The sequence below is a fragment of the Centruroides sculpturatus genome, unplaced genomic scaffold (assembly GCF_000671375.1).
Source record: "Centruroides sculpturatus isolate CEXI.00-Female unplaced genomic scaffold, Cexi_2.0 scaffold156, whole genome shotgun sequence".
Taxonomy (NCBI): domain Eukaryota; kingdom Metazoa; phylum Arthropoda; class Arachnida; order Scorpiones; family Buthidae; genus Centruroides; species Centruroides sculpturatus.
Genome location: NW_019384398.1, coordinates 288,999 through 306,760, shown reverse-complemented (window position 1 = coordinate 306,760; position 17,762 = coordinate 288,999). Strand labels below are relative to the sequence as shown.

Sequence of the window (17,762 nt, the reverse complement as noted above, 5' to 3'; positions counted from 1 at the left end):
TTATAAGTCGTCCCTTTCGCGTGCTATATTCAACACAATTGCATCAATCACGTGTCGAGTAGTAAGAGTAAACAAATGAAAATATTCTATACGAGTTCTTGTATAGAAAATTTTTTATAGCTTTTACGAATTTTAATCTTAATTTGGCATTTTTATCTACGAGTTTCGTAAATTAAATGATAACAAATTTCTTATAAGCTAAATATAAAAGATCAAATATATATTCTTTTACCGAATGATCGGCAATACAATTTGTAGTTGTGTAATTAGCAATATAGCAGATTTAAATTTCATTTGTTTTATCGTTTATTCACGAAATGTTACACACCAGAAAGAATAGAATAAAACTATTAGTGCGAATGTGATTAGTGATGATAATATTATAGCAAAGAAACAATTTCCTGTGCAACTTCATCTTGCCTGGCGATACGGTCGAGCATGGGGGGCATACAGGCAACTTATGTCAGGGCCGGCTACGGTCTGCTATGTATTAAGAGTAACTGACCCCCTATTCGGGTGTTACAGACGTGGAGAAAACCCGGCAAAAGCCACATTGGCGAGGTGCGAATCCACGACCGACTACAGTGTTCAGAGGTTTTATCCACTCGGCCATTCTTTTGGAACCCTGGGGAAAATCATTACACGCCATTCTCCAGTCTCCCCTCTTCTGTGTTTGTGATAAACACAACAATTGTAGGCAAAAATAGCCATGCTTTTAATACGATTTTCATTTTGACATTCTTATTTTCTGGTCGGGCAATACTCGTCATATCTGCTAGTTATCACTAAAAAATAAATAATTATATATACAAAGGAGTAATGTTTCCTAGTTGTTGATTACATACCGGAACTGCTTAGAATTACAATAAACAGTAGTGTTAAATAATTTCTAAACTTTGTCAATAGTGTTGGTTTTATAATCCATCTAAAATGTAAAATATAAAAAGTACAGTAGACCCCCTATAACACTGTCAATTTTTCCGTTTTATATGAATTCCGTGTTTTACGAGTCACAGATTTTACAAATACGTGTGCCGGGCTGTGAACGGCTCACGTATTTGTAAAATCTATAAGTGACTCGTACAACATGGAATTCATATAACACGGAATTATCAACAGTGTTATAGGAGGGTCTACTTGTACAACTCATGTGTAATGAAGAACGTTGCATTTTAAATCAAACTGTAATATGACAAACAAAATATTTATATAAATAATATGTGACTAATATAATAATGAGCAACAGATATGAAATTTAAAAACATTATAACACTTATTATTGTTTTATAAAAACAAAGCAAACATTACGCACAATATGAAAACTGACAAGGGTACAAAGTTAAAAGGGTATATAATTGGACAAATAACTAGCTTTGTTTTTGTTTTAATTAATATAATAATAACAATAATAAGCATGATTCCTAAGTACTTCATCCATCTCCATCTTGATGTCCTGCAATACGAAATTGTGTCCTGTCACACATTTTCAACGCAAAACATCACTAGCCTATATGAATTTGTTGTTTTTTTTTTTTTTTTTAAACTCTCTTGCTATACAGGCATTTCATAACGGGCCCTTCGACCAGGCCCTTAAATGATACGGTCTCGTGGAATGAAATCTCGTGTTTTTGGTTGTGGGTTCACGCCTCATCAATGGACTAGCCATTTGCGGTTTTCTGAGTTTTCTTCATCTAAGTAGAGACCAGATTCCTATGGAAAACTCTCCCGGTACACACTTGGCAGATCGTCAAGTGTTACATTGCATATTCCAACAATACAATTCCATCCAAATTTATGAAATTTTATATATGAAATATTTTAGTTTATTGCCTGGGCGAGCAGTAAACGAACGCAGGCTTCTGGAATAACTTTTGCGGTTTCGTGTCTATATTTTCAAAAACAATTCCCACGTTAGATTTTGATAATTTTGCTGTAAAAATGATCAGTAGTACTCTGGCATGTGTATAAATTACATTTAGAAAAATATAATTAACTCTCCTATAAGATATAATCAAAATACCGCTTAATTTTTGACGCTTAATAACAAAAAGGCATTTTTACTTTTTTGGATGCTGGTTTTTGGAATATAAAACCAGACAGTTGCTTTATACTTTTGCAAAGTTTGATAAATTTCGGTTGAATTATGTATAAGTTATCCTAGTTCAAAGAACAAGTACCCTTTCGTTTAAGTGTTTTTTTTGATTATATCTTATCTGAGAGTTAATTATATTGTCCAAAAATTAATTTTTTTATTACATTTCTTATATGTACTTTTTATCAACAATAAATCGCTTATAATATTTTATTTGTGACATTCTACTGCTCAAACTGCTCGCCCAGGCTAACTATATCGATAAACATCGTGAGTTTCTCTATGTAACTTACTTAACTAGTAAATAAAATTTGGAAAGATATACACACTAAATAACTATTCATAATAAAAAATATATATATATTATTTATTTTAAAACACAGAATTATCCTCCGTATTTATGTTTTTAAACTTTAAGAGACTATAGGAAGATCTTGAGTTGGATTTTCATGTTGGTCGTATTCTTTTCCAATGTTATATTTTCTTGATGTTTCTTCTAATACAAGTTGTTCTTTTACTACAATCACTTTTTCATCTTCTCCCGTATAATGTTTCATGAATAGCGGTACCAGTGATGAAATCATTATAATTACAATCATAGAAGCGAAACCTGCATAAATTGACACTATAATTCTAGAAATTTCAGTAGATGGTTGAAAATTTCCATATCCCATTTTAACTACCGTAAACAGTGAATACCAAATTGCATCATAATAATTGTTAATAGGTTTGGTACCGTTGAAGACCCTAAGCTGTGTAATTTTACCTATATCTATTATAACATGAGCCAATAAGAAACATATAGTTGCTGAAATGATCAGTATCATAATGATATCTTTATGCCCTTCGATAAATATTAAGACGAAATATTTAACAATGGAAAAATACCGACAAATTTTTATAGGCCTTAGAATTATAGAGAAGGAAATTACGTATCTGAATACTACGAATTGATTAAATTTTTTAGCAAAATATAAATGTAATATCGTTGAAAGAGCACAGAAAATTTCCAGATTACTTAATGGAGAAATTATAAAATTTCTTCTTTTTGGTGCCACTAATAATCTGATAATGTATTCTAGAATAAAAAATACACAGCAGAAAAGAATCATTTTTCTAGTCAAAGAATCTTGTATACTTTGATTTTTTAAATAAATTTCGTTGTTCCACAGTATTATTATCATATCAATCACGAAGACAGTAACAGAAATAATAGCGTAAACCTGCAAGAAAAAAAAATAACGTTATTTCATAAAAAAATTGCTGAAAATTATGATTATAAATACAGTAGAACCACCTATAACACTGTTGATAATTCCGTTTTATATGAATTCCATGTTGTACGAGTCACTTAGATTTTACAAATACGTGTGCCAGGCTGTGAACGGCTCATGTATTTGGGGTCTATTGTACTTGTATAAGAGGGCCTATTGTACTGTATTTCTGAAATGGCGGCTAAGGTAATACCATCGCTATTAAAATTTGTTTATGTATTGTTAATTAAAGTATATTTTATTACTCCTCTATGAGAACATGTCACAAACACCAGAATTCTATTTATTGGCTGATAAAGTTTACTGCTGCAACGTTTCACGTGTTTGTATTATCCACTGGCATAAAATCATGCGAATTGATGCAATTTTTATAATAAAAATCCACAAACGAGTTGCTTAACTTTCCCTGCAACATTTAAAATTGCGTGTGTGGTCATCTGTTATGATATTTTATTATTAAAATTTTTTTTTTGCATTTTTAATTATTATAAGATGGTAAAAAGATTAATTTTGAAGGTAGGGATGGATTTTATAAAATATTATAAATGCTAATAACGAGTAAAATCGTCATTAAGTTTCACCCTACTCGAGATACGACGCACGACTCCTCCTTTATTTTCCAACCCCTCTACCTTTAACCACCAAAATTTAACAGCATCAATGCCCCTAATACACAAATATCCCTGCAAAGTTTCAGAAATTTTTGACAAAGAGCACAGGAGTTATTAAGCTTCAAAGAGGGTAAACGAAATCGTGCCACCTCCACACACGAACAGAGGGGAAAAAAACCTGAATTTTAAGGAAGTTTTCTTAAATCTCTCTTCTGGAAAAATTAGAAGCGGAATTAATCTATCGAAATATTTTTAATTAAATAAAAAAGTATACATTTACGAACAAATTTAGTGGAGGAATCACAACAGTACAACAGTGGTTCGACTGAACCACTGTTGCCAGCAACACTGGAGCCAGCAAGTTCCCGAAAGTGTCAAGCAAAAAGCTCACGAATCATGATCAAAACAATTACTTTGATCAATCAAAGACAAAAGGCTTTTTGTCCTTGATTGATCATGATGTCACATGATCATGATTGATCATGATTGTCACATGCATGTCTTATCCTTTACCTCAAAAGTATGGTTGAGAAGAGAGGATCTTCATTAGAATTTCGAACCGCGGTTCCAAATTAAGAAACAAATAGACTATATTTTGTATTTGTATACATTTTTATATGAAAATTATCGTATTATACTGTACTTTACCTTTCCTTTATTACCACTATTCGGATCAGTCATCAATCTCCATAATCTATTATATAAAATAACTTTTTCTTTCTGAATCATTTTCACAATTTCCTTCTTTCTAAACATAAAAATGTTGGAATAACTTTTAGCATTAAAATATGCAAAACGACAACATGGTTCCAAATACGTTTCATCTATATTCCAATATTCCAATTCCTCTTGAATTCCAAGAATACAATCTTTTCTTATATGCAACTTCTTAGTATAATAAAAGTTAAGAATAACATCGAAAAATCTTGGATTTCTATAAAATATTACTTCTTGTTTTTCTTTAATGAAACCATCGCAATGTTTTAAGATTTCTTCAACACTCGATGAATTGTAGATCAATCCTAAGCGTGAATCTGGTAAAAGATTTAAACTTTTACATAATATTTCGTATCGAACATTTCCTACATTTATAACCATACGATTTATTAATTTAAATTTTTCATCTATTTTATAATAAGGTTTAAGAATCTGCTGCTGCGATACGTGGATAATACTAGATGAAATGTCTTTCTTGTAATGTTCTTCGTACTTTAAATCACGATACGAATCCATATAATCTAATTGTTCCTAGAATGTTATTATTAGTGACAGTGAATATTTAGTTTGAAATTTAGTTATTATTAGAGAGGTTGCGGCTGACGTTTTAGAGATGAAAACGTCGAACGTCGAACGTGAACGTCGAACGTCGAGCGCCGCTCGACGTTCGACGTTCACGTTCGACGTTCGAGCGGTGTTCGACGTTCGTACAACGTTTTCGCATTGAAAACGTCGACCGCAACCTCTCTATTGTTACTCACCTCTTCAATTTCCCATAAAAACAGATGATTTTCAACGATTCTTAGAAGTTGTTGTACGCAACACATCATCTCTTCAGTCTTAAATTTGTTATATCTTTCTTTATTTCTGCTAACACGTAATTCGTTTCTCAAGATATTTCTTAAATAAATATCTTTCTGTGTCAAATTATAATTTTTGACTCCAATAAAAATATAAAAATTAATAATCATATAACTAACAGCAGCCACTAATATACCTAATAATTTACTCGATACGGCTGCTGGTAATAGAGTTCCGAAGTTAATTCCACTTAAAGCGGCATTAATCGACCACATATGTCCTAAAATTGATCTATCAGCTGAATTATTTATCTCGTATACTTCAAAAATATACATAAATGTTGAAAATATAGGTACTGCTATTATTTGAAATATAATTGCCGATAGTATTTCCCATCTGCTTCTGTAGACGGTGAAGATGGTATTTTCGATCTTATTCGAGTAACGCATTAACTTTAATAATTTAAACATTATAGTAATAATTTCTAAGATGTGTGTGTTTATTTTCCAATTGTAATTTAATAACAAATTGATGAGACGAGTTGCTGTAAAGATAACGACGTAAGGAAGAAACGATAAGAGATCCAAGATATTTGCTACAGAACACACGAATTTCCACTTATTTTTAGCTACAATTAGTCTCGTTACGTAATCCATTGTAAATATTAGAGTTAGTGTGACATCAACTCTTTGTAGTATTCGATTATGCATTAAATGTTTGATTGTAATTACGTGATAAATGAATACAAAGACGTAAAAGTAACATAATATTCTGATAAAACGGTTATATGCCTGAAAAATGAATTAAATATTTTGTTTTAGACACTTCACAAATTACCTTACGTAGTAAAAAAAAATGACTTACAATTAATTAATACCAGTCGACCCCCCATAACACTGTTGATTTTTCCGTTTTATATGAATTCCATGTTGTACGAGTCACTTAGATTTTACAAATACGTGTGGCGGGCTGTGAACGGATCACGTATTTGTAAAATCTAAGTGACTCGTACAACATTGAATTCATATAAAACGAAAAAATCAACAGTGTTGTAGGGGGGGTCGACTGTATTTAAATACAGTAAAACCTCCTGATTAAGCGAGAAATATTAAAAAAATGACAAAGGGTGGTTTATTTGTATAAAGTTTCTAATGCTATTCAGTAGATAAGAACCACAAGTTTTAATAAAACTCAATATATTTCGGGTTATTGATCCATGTTCGGGACAGGGCTGTGGAGTCGGAGTCGGTATTGTACGTATTAAGTGTACAATAAATGATGCTAAAATTATTGTATTTATGCACGATTAAAATACACTAATATATTAAAAAAGAGGTTTGAAAATGTTACCATATAAAGCCTTTACTTCGGATAATCGGGGGTTTTATTGTATCTTAATAACAACGAAACTTGAAGTATTGTAGATACATTACATCTTATCCGAGGAAGAGCATACCAATTAAACCAATATTTACATAAATTAATCCTTACATTGGCGATAAAATAAATACTACAAGAAGAGTTATATTTAAAAAAATAAAAGGTACCTTTCCAATTTTAGATAACATCGGCATTTCCAATATCTCCCATATTTTATGTCTAATCTCACCCCAATCGGAATCGCCGAAATCCTCATCGATTATTTTATCCATAATTTTTTCTTGTAATTTTAAATCTTTTTTGGCTCTTCCACGTTTCATTACAAATCTATGATAACAATAATAATCCAAATTACTTTCGTTTAACCACCAATAATTTAGGATATGTTGAAAATCGAAAGAACACATTCTCTCGTCTAAATGAAGGGTGTCGTTGTAATAACAGTCGAGGATTTCACCGAATAAATTGCAACGATAATTGAAGAAGAATTCCTTCTTCTTATCATCATAATGGTCGAATATTTTATTAGCATCTTCCCACTTCTTTACCGAATGAAGTTGTCCTAATCGAGAATTAGGAAGTGTTTTCAAAATGCGAAAAGGGCAACTGTATTTCGTACCACCAACGTTAAGAATAATCTTATCTTCTTCTTTAAGCATAAATAAATTTGGCATAATTGTATGAGTCGTAATGGATTATCCTACTAGAAATAAACAATTGTCCGATTTATAATAATAATTATTTGTGCAATAATTGATAACAAAACAATATTGATATAATTTTAAAATTTATTATTAATTTAAATCCACATAATTGATTATTAATCATTCATTCTCCGTTGAATTTTTCACCATTTTGTCGTATAATTCTTTCAAGATACGTTGTTCAGTCGGTGTCATTAAACCTCTAAATAATAAAAGAAAATGATCTTGTAACCATTTTTAAATAATGCTTTTGTACTTTATAATAAGAAATAATAGAAAATGAGAGATTGCGGCTGACGTTTTCAATGCGAAAACGTGTACGTCGGACGTTCAGCGCCGCCTTCCTGTGAGTCTAGAAGTTTGACAATGGCGTTTGGAACGTCGACTGACATTCCAAACGCCATTGTCAAACTTCTAAGCTTACAAGAAGGCGGCGAGTCGCTAAACGTTCGACGTACACGTTTTCGCGTTGAAAACGTCAGCCGCAACCTCTCTAATATAAAAACAAACCTCTGTACGGTAGAAAGAGAAATTTTAAAGTCATTTTCCTGTAATTTTTGATATGTTTCCCATGCGAATTTAGAAGAATTAGGAATATCTAGAGGAATTTTTTCTAACATTTCGATAAAGTTTTCTGGCAATGATTCGTTTCTTGGTGGAGGCTTCGAGTTTACATCTTCTATTATCTCTGTAGCCATTTGCATCTGAAACTTATTTATGTAACTTTTATAACATACAATAAACAATTATTATTCTGAATGTATTCAAATCACAATTCCAAAATTTCTAAATATACGTATGAGGGTGTAATTCCTTCTGTGTTGCCTCAGCAGCATTTCCCAATCTCGTTTGATGAGATGCTATGGAAATATGGGCTTTCGAAAATGGCGAGTGTTCTGTTAATTTCTACGCTGGAGGAACACAGAAGTTTTCGATTGTTATAAACATCTAATAAGAATACAAGAAAACTTTCTCGAGAAATGAATACTTTGTACAGAAACAACTATCTATCAAAGCAGAAACGAAACGACGAGCATCCAAGATGCCCAAATTAAACCTCTTTACCTCATCTGTTATCTTGATTATCATCATTTTGACCTAATGAAGAAGCAATTTGAAAGTTACGACGATGTAAAGACATCAGGAGATTATGGCTGCATAAGCAACTGGAAACATCCTATGAGAGTTATATCCAAAAATTTGTGCCACGATGAGAGAAATGTTTGGCCCTTCTTAAGAACTACGTAGAATAATAGGATATAAACTGGACTTTCAAATGTATATTTTGAAATTCTCAGATTGTTTTAGGAAAATGCAGTTGGAAAGGATTACGGTAACCATAATAAAGATGAACTATCGATATACACAAGGCCATATCGAGGGTTTAAAACGTCTGATTTAATTGATGTTTTTACATAAATTATTTTCGTAATGCTCACCATTTTCCATCAGGTGAGCACTACCAGAGCTTCTTTCACATTCCTTCATTCCTCATTTCTTCAAGCCCACAATTGGACAGCGAATCAATCTTGGATCTATAGAGCGGTGGACTGACCGCATGGTCTTCCGTTCTTAATTTTTCCATTGATAAATTAGCAATGGCCTTCTTAAAATCTCGACAAAGCATTTGTAAACGTACTCACAAATATTTTTATTTTAAAATAAATATATAAAAATTACCTCATTCTCTGATGTGGAATTTATCATATTCTGATGAACTTCTAAAAATATATTAAAAATAATATAATACATTTATATTGAATGTAAAATTGATATTAGGCATTAATGCTAATAATAAAATTAATATTGTTTTACCATCTGAAAGTGATATTCTGGGAATTAACACATCTGTACGATGCTTGTTGATCGGTTGTGCAATTCTGTGAAATATTTAGAAATAATTTAAATTTTTACACTATTACACTACATAACTATTCGTATTCTTTTTTAGGATAATATCGAATTTCAATAATATGAATATTACATTAGTTATCTGTGAATTATTAAACTTAAAGTATAGGAATATTGACAAAAAGTGATAAACTTACTCCAGTTCTATTTCAGTCTGTAAGTTTCTTATAGTCATTTTGTTTGAATTATTTGAATATGGATTTACACGAAATTGTAATTCCTAGGAAATAAAAATAGCAATCTTATAAATCCTACAGATACAGTACAGATGTGTTTTATTTGTAATCAAGGCAAGACATGTTTTATATGCTGTGCACCATTCTCTGCTATGTTACAATAGCATGTTCAATTGTTGAATGTAGTGTATTCCTTGAAATGTTACGAAAAAGTTTTATAATAAAAATTATAAGTTACCTCTATTTTATTTCTTTTCAATTCATCTGTTTCTTCATTAACATATTTTATATCTTCTGATTTCTGACTTTGTTTATATGCTGAAAGTAAGTCGTTGAATAATTATTAAGTTTCAATTGTAAAGAATGTAATTATATTAGATGTACAGTCGACCCCCCCTATAACACTGTTGATTATTCCGTTTTATATGAATTCATGTTGTACGAGTCACTTANTTGTTAGGGGGGTCGACTGTATTTAAATACAGTAAAACCTCCTGATTAAGCGAGAAATATTAAAAAAATGACAAAGGGTGGTTTATTTGTATAAAGTTTCTAATGCTATTCAGTAGATAAGAACCACAAGTTTTAATAAAACTCAATATATTTCGGGTTATTGATCCATGTTCGGGACAGGGCTGTGGAGTCGGAGTCGGTATTGTACGTATTAAGTGTACAATAAATGATGCTAAAATTATTGTATTTATGCACGATTAAAATACACTAATATATTAAAAAAGAGGTTTGAAAATGTTACCATATAAAGCCTTTACTTCGGATAATCGGGGGTTTTATTGTATCTTAATAACAACGAAACTTGAAGTATTGTAGATACATTACATCTTATCCGAGGAAGAGCATACCAATTAAACCAATATTTACATAAATTAATCCTTACATTGGCGATAAAATAAATACTACAAGAAGAGTTATATTTAAAAAATAAAAGGTACCTTTCCAATTTTAGATAACATCGGCATTTCCAATATCTCCCATATTTTATGTCTAATCTCACCCCAATCGGAATCGCCGAAATCCTCATCGATTATTTTATCCATAATTTTTTCTTGTAATTTTAAATCTTTTTTGGCTCTTCCACGTTTCATTACAAATCTATGATAACAATAATAATCCAAATTACTTTCGTTTAACCACCAATAATTTAGGATATGTTGAAAATCGAAAGAACACATTCTCTCGTCTAAATGAAGAGTGTCGTTGTAATAACAGTCGAGGATTTCACCGAATAAATTGCAACGATAATTGAAGAAGAATTCCTTCTTCTTATCATCATAATGGTCGAATATTTTATTAGCATCTTCCCACTTCTTTACCGAATGAAGTTGTCCTAATCGAGAATTAGGAAGTGTTTTCAAAATGCGAAAAGGGCAACTGTATTTCGTACCACCAACGTTAAGAATAATCTTATCTTCTTCTTTAAGCATAAATAAATTTGGCATAATTGTATGAGTCGTAATGGATTATCCTACTAGAAATAAACAATTGTCCGATTTATAATAATAATTATTTGTGCAATAATTGATAACAAAACAATATTGATATAATTTTAAAATTTATTATTAATTTAAATCCACATAATTGATTATTAATCATTCATTCTCCGTTGAATTTTTCACCATTTTGTCGTATAATTCTTTCAAGATACGTTGTTCAGTCGGTGTCATTAAACCTCTAAATAATAAAAGAAAATGATCTTGTAACCATTTTTAAATAATGCTTTTGTACTTTATAATAAGAAATAATAGAAAATGAGAGATTGCGGCTGACGTTTTCAATGCGAAAACGTGTACGTCGGACGTTCAGCGCCGCCTTCCTGTGAGTCTAGAAGTTTGACAATGGCGTTTGGAACGTCGACTGACATTGCAAACGTCATTGTCAAACTTCTAAGCTTACGGGAAGGCGGCGAGTCGCTAAACGTTCGACGTACACGTTTTCGCGTTGAAAACGTCAGCCGCAACCTCTCTAATATAAAAACAAACCTCTGTACGGTAGAAAGAGAAATTTTAAAGTCATTTTCCTGTAATTTTTGATATGTTTCCCATGCGAATTTAGAAGAATTAGGAATATCTAGAGGAATTTTTTCTAACATTTCGATAAAGTTTTCTGGCAATGATTCGTTTCTTGGTGGAGGCTTCGAGTTTACATCTTCTATTATCTCTGTAGCCATTTGCATCTGAAACTTATTTATGTAACTTTTATAACATACAATAAACAATTATTATTCTGAATGTATTCAAATCACAATTCCAAAATTTCTAAATATACGTATGAGGGTGTAATTCCTTCTGTGTTGCCTCAGCAGCATTTCCCAATCTCGTTTGATGAGATGCTATGGAAATATGGGCTTTCGAAAATGGCGAGTGTTCTGTTAATTTCTACGCTGGAGGAACACAGAAGTTTTCGATTGTTATAAACATCTAATAAGAATACAAGAAAACTTTCTCGAGAAATGAATACTTTGTACAGAAACAACTATCTATCAAAGCAGAAACGAAACGACGAGCATCCAAGATGCCCAAATTAAACCACTTTACCTCATCTGTTATCTTGATTATCATCATTTTGACCTAATGAAGAAGCAATTTGAAAGTTACGACGATGTAAAGACATCAGGAGATTATGGCTGCATAAGCAACTGGAAACATCCTATGAGAGTTATATCCAAAAATTTGTGCCACGATGAGAGAAATGTTTGGCCCTTCTTAAGAACTACGTAGAATAATAGGATATAAACTGGACTTTCAGATGTATATTTTGAAATTCTCAGATTGTTTTAGGAAAATGCAGTTGGAAAGGATTACGGTAACCATAATAAAGATGAACTATCGATATACACAAGGCCATATCGAGGGTTTAAAACGTCTGATTTAATTGATGTTTTTACATAAATTATTTTCGTAATGCTCACCATTTTCCATCAGGTGAGCACTACCAGAGCTTCTTTCACATTCCTTCATTCCTCATTTCTTCAAGCCCACAATTGGACAGCGAATCAATCTTGGATCTATAGAGCGGTGGACTGACCGCATGGTCTTCCGTTCTTAATTTTTCCATTGATAAATTAGCAATGGCCTTCTTAAAATCTCGACAAATCATTTGTAAACGTACTCACAAATATTTTTATTTTAAAATAAATATATAAAAATTACCTCATTCTCTGATGTGGAATTTATCATATTCTGATGAACTTCTAAAAATATATTAAAAATAATATAATACATTTATATTGAATGTAAAATTGATATTAGGCATTAATGCTAATAATAAAATTAATATTGTTTTACCATCTGAAAGTGATATTCTGGGAATTAACACATCTGTACGATGCTTGTTGATCGGTTGTGCAATTCTGTGAAATATTTAGAAATAATTTAAATTTTTACACTATTACACTACATAACTATTCGTATTCTTTTTTAGGATAATATCGAATTTCAATAATATGAATATTACATTAGTTATCTGTGAATTATTAAACTTAAAGTATAGAAATATTGACAAAAAGTGATAAACTTACTCCAGTTCTATTTCAGTCTGTAAGTTTCTTATAGTCATTTTGTTTGAATTATTTGAATATGGATTTACACGAAATTGTAATTCCTAGGAAATAAAAATAGCAATCTTATAAATCCTACAGATACAGTACAGATGTGTTTTATTTGTAATCAAGGCAAGACATGTTTTATATGCTGTGCACCATTCTCTGCTATGTTACAATAGCATGTTCAATTGTTGAATGTAGTGTATTCCTTGAAATGTTACGAAAAAGTTTTATAATAAAAATTATAAGTTACCTCTATTTTATTTCTTTTCAATTCATCTGTTTCTTCATTAACATATTTTATATCTTCTGATTTCTGACTTTGTTTATATGCTGAAAGTAAGTCGTTGAATAATTATTAAGTTTCAATTGTAAAGAATGTAATTATATTAGATGTACAGTCGAACCCCCCTATAACACTGTTGATTATTCCGTTTTATATGAATTCATGTTGTACGAGTCACTTAGGTTTTACAAATACGTGAGCCGTTCACAGCCCGGCACACGTATTTGTAAAACCTAAGTGACTCGTACAACATGGAATTCATATAAAACGGAATAATCAACAGTGTTATAGGGGGGGTCGACTGTAGTCTATACCTGTATAAAAAGTAAAACATTAAAAGTGTCAAAATCTGGAAATTTCAAGGATTTTTCTTTAATTTTGCTCTTGTATATCTTTATTTTTACCATGTCCATATTAATGGTTAACTGTTTTTTAATAATAGTAAGGTTACGGCCGACGTTTTCAATGCGAAAACGTGAACGTCGAACGTCGAGCGCCACTTCGCTCGACGTTCGACGTTCACGTTTTACAGATGAAAACGTCGGCCGCAACCTCGCTAACGTTTGCTTCGTCCCACTCTTCCATTATTGACATTACCGCGAAAATTGTATTAATGTGGCTTTTTTTTCACGTTGCATTTGTGTTCCTTCAGAGGTAATGTGAGGTTTCTTTACGTAATCCTTTTTGACTCCTAACTTCAGTTGTGTTTGACCCTTATAATCAACTTTACCCTTGTTTTTATGTATATTATAAATAATATAATTAAAAATAACTCAAATTACCTTTCGACATTTTCGTCTTTTTCTTATTTAACTTTTTAACTGCGGATGACGGTCTTCTTAATTCTGGCGAAAGTAACAATGGACTTATTATTTCCTTTATTTTGTTATCGTTCTTGTTTTCTTGCTCGATGTCACTCACACTTACTTCCGATATCATGGTGACGATATCAATTATATTGTCGGAATCGTGAGAGGCATTTCTACAGTTTGAAATGGTTTAATTAAAAAACGTATTGGTTTTATAATTAAAATTAGAAAACATAAAGAATATTTCTCTTACTTCGGCTTCGGTTTTCCTTCTAGATTTTCCTTTTCTACATTCGATTTTTTCTTTTTGCATTTCTTTCTTGTCTTTTTTTTATTTTTATACCTATTTTTCTGTAATATTAATGGTGTCCTTCTTCTTTTAACACGTTTTAATTCTGTTGTATCTAAGTTATTTTTTTCATGAAATTCATTCGAATCTATATTTGGTATTTCCGAATCAGATGCTTCTAAACCTTTCAGAAGATTTCTTTTTATAGAATTTATGTTGATAAATCTCTTACTTTGTCTCATAAACATCCTCAAAAATAGAAAAAAAAACATACACACATATACTGTACATTTCTTAATTATCTAAATAACTATATGTAATAATTTCATTTTCAAGAACACTATAATGCATTTATTCATTTAGTCTATTAATCAATCAGAGATTTATGGGCCAGACCGAGCTCACTATGGACCCACTTTAGTTTGTTCGTATACGTCAACCGGGAGGTCTTTTATATAAGAAAACTGGCCCCTATTTAAGTGTTACAAACGTGAAAAAGAAACATTTTAACACGTGCCCAACCAGTGTTAAATGGTTTTATCCACGTGTTCTATACAATAAAATTCTAAATGCTATCTCACTGACTTACCTTCGTTAAATTAGGTTTGTAGTAGCCTATATTATAGGAAGATTGATCAAACTACTAGAACACGTGACTTAGTATTGAAAGTATTATTGGTTACTTATCAAATATGCATGTGTTGAGTCTGAGTATTATATACGTAACTAACTACTAAACTAAAAAAGTTACAGTCTGAAAATAACACAGTAATAATCGATCTTTATTTATCAATTATATTTACATTAACTGAGCTTTATTATTATTATTATTTTTCTAATTAAAATCTTTTAGGGTATCTTAAAGGTGAATTTAAAGGTTGGGAGATGAAGGTGATTCTGCTAGTTCCTTTCTGAACTTCATTATTATTGTTATCCCGATCAATATTTTAATATAATATTGCGTGATAAAGACAAGTGCAAACATAATTATTTTCATCCCAAGGTCAAAGAAAAGGGAAATAATGTACATTTTTTTTATTCTCTTAAGAAGAAATTTTTATTTTTTATAACTCATGAATGATCTGATAGTTCCAATTATCTATTATATCCAAAGCCACGAGGATCAACTGTCAATAAAAACTGAACTTCATATGAGATATATTAAGAGACGTAAACATTCCATATTAAGATAAATACGAGGGAAACAAGCAGGTTTATAAACAACAGCTGCCCAACCACGCATACACACACACCGTTGCTTTGCTGACATTTTTTGTAGTATAAAATATTGTGTTTTATCCCGACAGACATTTTGAAACATACTCGTACAGATTCGGTTTATGGCTCCTGCTCCAGCTTCAGCCTCAGACAAACATTTAATTTATGAAGCCAAGAATATATGAACACGGACTCTGTGTCAGGCTGCAAAGTTTTGCTTGTATGATGTGAACTTCCACTACGTGCTCCAAAATGACATCTTTATACAAGGACAGTTATGTATACCATATGATGGTCACTACAAAGAATTATATGGCTTTTTAAGAACTGGTAAAAGAATAACAACAGAAAAATGCCGAAAAATTTAAAAAATTCAACCGGTATTACGAGGTTGCGGCCGACGTTTCCATCTCTAAAACGTGAACGTCGAACGTCGAGCGCCGCTCGACGTATTATAGAGTATATATTTTATTAATTTAAAAAATAAAAAACAGGTAAATGTTATTCGTAGATCGAAATTTTATTGAAAATACTTGGAAAACAAATGTTTAAAAACGTTGTGAATTACAAAAACATGGCGGCTATTACTTCATTTCAGATTTCGGAGGTTCTGAAATGTAAAAAAAAAATCTAATCAAAGATTCTGAGTCTGACCAATTGAGTGGAAAAAAGGGCTTCTTTATGCCCGAAGAATCAATGATATTTTATTAAAATAATTATTTAAAAAAAAACAAACACACGTACCCAAATCTTCATTATTTAACGTAGCCTTAATTATTTGTCCTTTCACTCTTAATTTCAGTCTTTTCCACAGACTGTTTCTTGGCGAAGGAGGAGGAAATAAACCGGGTGGTCTATAAACGTGTCTTATTTTGTTCCATTTTTCACTTATTTCGGATCTTTGTTCTTGTTTCCATTCTTCCAGCTCTTGTTTAAAGTTATTTATATCATAGTCAGTTAATTGTTTGTTACGAGGGAGTAAAGGTTTTCCATTTCTTTTTCTAACGGAAAACTTCTTATCCAAATTGATATACGCTTTATAAAAATGTCTCAAGTCGTAAATTAATTCGTCGTTTGTTGTGTATTTGTAGATATCATTTAATACTTGAATGCTATGACGTTTGGTGTTACTGGTATGTGGCAAATCAGTTTCTGATTCACTATTGCTGTTTAATGTACTGGAAGAATTGGATGGAAGTGACTCTACGTCTATAGTTTCGCATGTATTCTCCTCAGTCTCACTGACAAATATACTATTTTCTATTTCATATTCTATATTTTCGCCCTGTTCTGATAATTGCTGGTCTATTGTATCTTCTGAAATGTCCTCTTTTCCGTTTTTCGAACTCTTACCTCCCATTTTAACTTCAATGTAATTGTTTAATAATCATTTACATTTTCTTTAATTGTTAATGAATTATTTTAATAATTATTATATCATAAAAACAATGGATTATAATGTGGAAGATAGCAAATTTTAAAAGGAATTGTTATACAGTTGGTTAGACTACACCTATAACACTATATACTTATAAAACTGAAAATCATGTATAAATACTGTGTTTATACATTATTTTGAGTAATAATTTAAAAACTAATAAAAAAATGTGTGTGTGTTAGTAAGTTACGAATGATAAAATTAAATAAATATCATTATAGATATAATTACTATAATCACAAACACTGTATCATAAGTAGACAAAGATATGAATTAAAGATTAATCAGTTTACAATACAAAATGTTTCATATTTGAGTTGCAATAGGATAAATTCTCATCAATGATTATTTGTAATCATAAGTAAACAGTAATTGATCTAAAATAACATTTTGAAATAATTTTGTGAAATAACTTCGCCCCATTGTGGGCCAGGCCCACAATGAAGCGAAGGATCAGTGAGAAATTGGGCAATGAATCAGTAAGCCAACTCCTTGCT

General features: G+C 31.0%; 4 protein-coding genes across 10 annotated transcripts; all 4 read right to left on the bottom strand.

The window, feature by feature from the left end:
- Positions 1-2,485: 2,485 nt before the first annotated feature.
- LOC111618528 (potassium voltage-gated channel protein Shab-like) lies at positions 2,486-10,868 on the bottom strand. 5 transcript variants are annotated; one of them, XM_023360071.1, is made up of 5 exons: positions 7,043-7,636; positions 5,456-6,286; positions 4,795-5,225; positions 4,626-4,725; positions 2,486-3,315 (listed from the first exon to the last, which is right to left on the bottom strand). In XM_023360071.1, the coding sequence occupies exons 1-5, from the start codon at positions 7,547-7,549 to the stop codon at positions 2,506-2,508; spliced, it is 2,679 nt and encodes an 892-aa protein (XP_023215839.1). In that variant the 5' UTR covers positions 7,550-7,636; the 3' UTR covers positions 2,486-2,505. The 5 variants fall into 5 exon arrangements, with proteins under 5 accessions (XP_023215839.1, XP_023215838.1, XP_023215841.1 ...); XM_023360070.1 differs by having other exon boundaries at positions 4,626-5,011; positions 5,078-5,225; XM_023360073.1 differs by adding an exon at positions 6,846-6,930 and having other exon boundaries at positions 4,626-5,225; positions 7,043-7,099.
- LOC111618530 lies at positions 7,672-9,680 on the bottom strand. Of its 2 annotated transcripts, none has more exons than XM_023360077.1 (5): positions 9,628-9,680; positions 9,395-9,459; positions 9,260-9,300; positions 8,090-8,289; positions 7,672-7,781 (listed from the first exon to the last, which is right to left on the bottom strand). In XM_023360077.1, the coding sequence occupies exons 1-5, from the start codon at positions 9,663-9,665 to the stop codon at positions 7,700-7,702; spliced, it is 426 nt and encodes a 141-aa protein (XP_023215845.1). In that variant the 5' UTR covers positions 9,666-9,680; the 3' UTR covers positions 7,672-7,699. The 2 variants fall into 2 exon arrangements, with proteins under 2 accessions (XP_023215845.1, XP_023215846.1); XM_023360078.1 differs by having other exon boundaries at positions 8,090-8,283.
- Positions 10,869-11,245: 377 nt separating the features above from the next.
- Positions 11,246-13,254, bottom strand: LOC111618512. 2 transcript variants are annotated; one of them, XM_023360052.1, is made up of 5 exons: positions 13,202-13,254; positions 12,969-13,033; positions 12,834-12,874; positions 11,664-11,863; positions 11,246-11,355 (listed from the first exon to the last, which is right to left on the bottom strand). In XM_023360052.1, exons 1-5 carry the CDS (start codon positions 13,237-13,239, stop codon positions 11,274-11,276), a joined length of 426 nt encoding a protein of 141 aa, XP_023215820.1. In that variant the 5' UTR covers positions 13,240-13,254; the 3' UTR covers positions 11,246-11,273. The 2 variants fall into 2 exon arrangements, with proteins under 2 accessions (XP_023215820.1, XP_023215821.1); XM_023360053.1 differs by having other exon boundaries at positions 11,664-11,857.
- Positions 13,255-16,326: 3,072 nt separating this feature from the next.
- Positions 16,327-17,395, bottom strand: LOC111618511. Its single transcript, XM_023360050.1, has 2 exons — positions 16,572-17,395; positions 16,327-16,437 (listed from the first exon to the last, which is right to left on the bottom strand). The coding sequence occupies exons 1-2, from the start codon at positions 17,185-17,187 to the stop codon at positions 16,412-16,414; spliced, it is 642 nt and encodes a 213-aa protein (XP_023215818.1). The 5' UTR covers positions 17,188-17,395; the 3' UTR covers positions 16,327-16,411.
- Between the last annotated feature and the right edge of the window lie 367 nt (positions 17,396-17,762).

Bases quoted from the DNA above. Each gene is read 5' to 3' on its own strand.
- LOC111618528 (XM_023360069.1), bottom strand. From the start codon at position 7,549: ATGCCAAATTTATTTATGCTTAAAGAAGAAGATAAGATTATTCTTAAC. The intron at 6,287-7,042 runs GTACCTTTTATT...TTCATTTTTCAG, and splicing joins TGTTATCTAAAATTGGAAAG to GCATATAACCGTTTTATCAG. The intron at 3,316-4,625 runs GTAAAGTACAGT...TTTTTCTTGCAG, and splicing joins ATAGTGGTAATAAAGGAAAG to GTTTACGCTATTATTTCTGT.
- LOC111618530 (XM_023360077.1), bottom strand. From the start codon at position 9,665: ATGACTATAAGAAACTTACAGACTGAAATAGAACTGGA. The intron at 9,460-9,627 runs GTAAGTTTATCA...AATATTTCACAG, and splicing joins CAGACTGAAATAGAACTGGA to AATTGCACAACCGATCAACA. The intron at 8,290-9,259 runs GTAATTTTTATA...TACATAAATAAG, and splicing joins ATTCCACATCAGAGAATGAG to TTTCAGATGCAAATGGCTAC.
- LOC111618512 (XM_023360052.1), bottom strand. From the start codon at position 13,239: ATGACTATAAGAAACTTACAGACTGAAATAGAACTGGA. The intron at 13,034-13,201 runs GTAAGTTTATCA...AATATTTCACAG, and splicing joins CAGACTGAAATAGAACTGGA to AATTGCACAACCGATCAACA. The intron at 11,356-11,663 runs GTTTGTTTTTAT...TTTATTATTTAG, and splicing joins TCTCTTTCTACCGTACAGAG to AGGTTTAATGACACCGACTG.
- LOC111618511 (XM_023360050.1), bottom strand. From the start codon at position 17,187: ATGGGAGGTAAGAGTTCGAAAAACGGAAAAGAGGACATTTCAGAAGAT. The intron at 16,438-16,571 runs GTACGTGTGTTT...TTTACATTTCAG, and splicing joins GTTAAATAATGAAGATTTGG to AACCTCCGAAATCTGAAATG.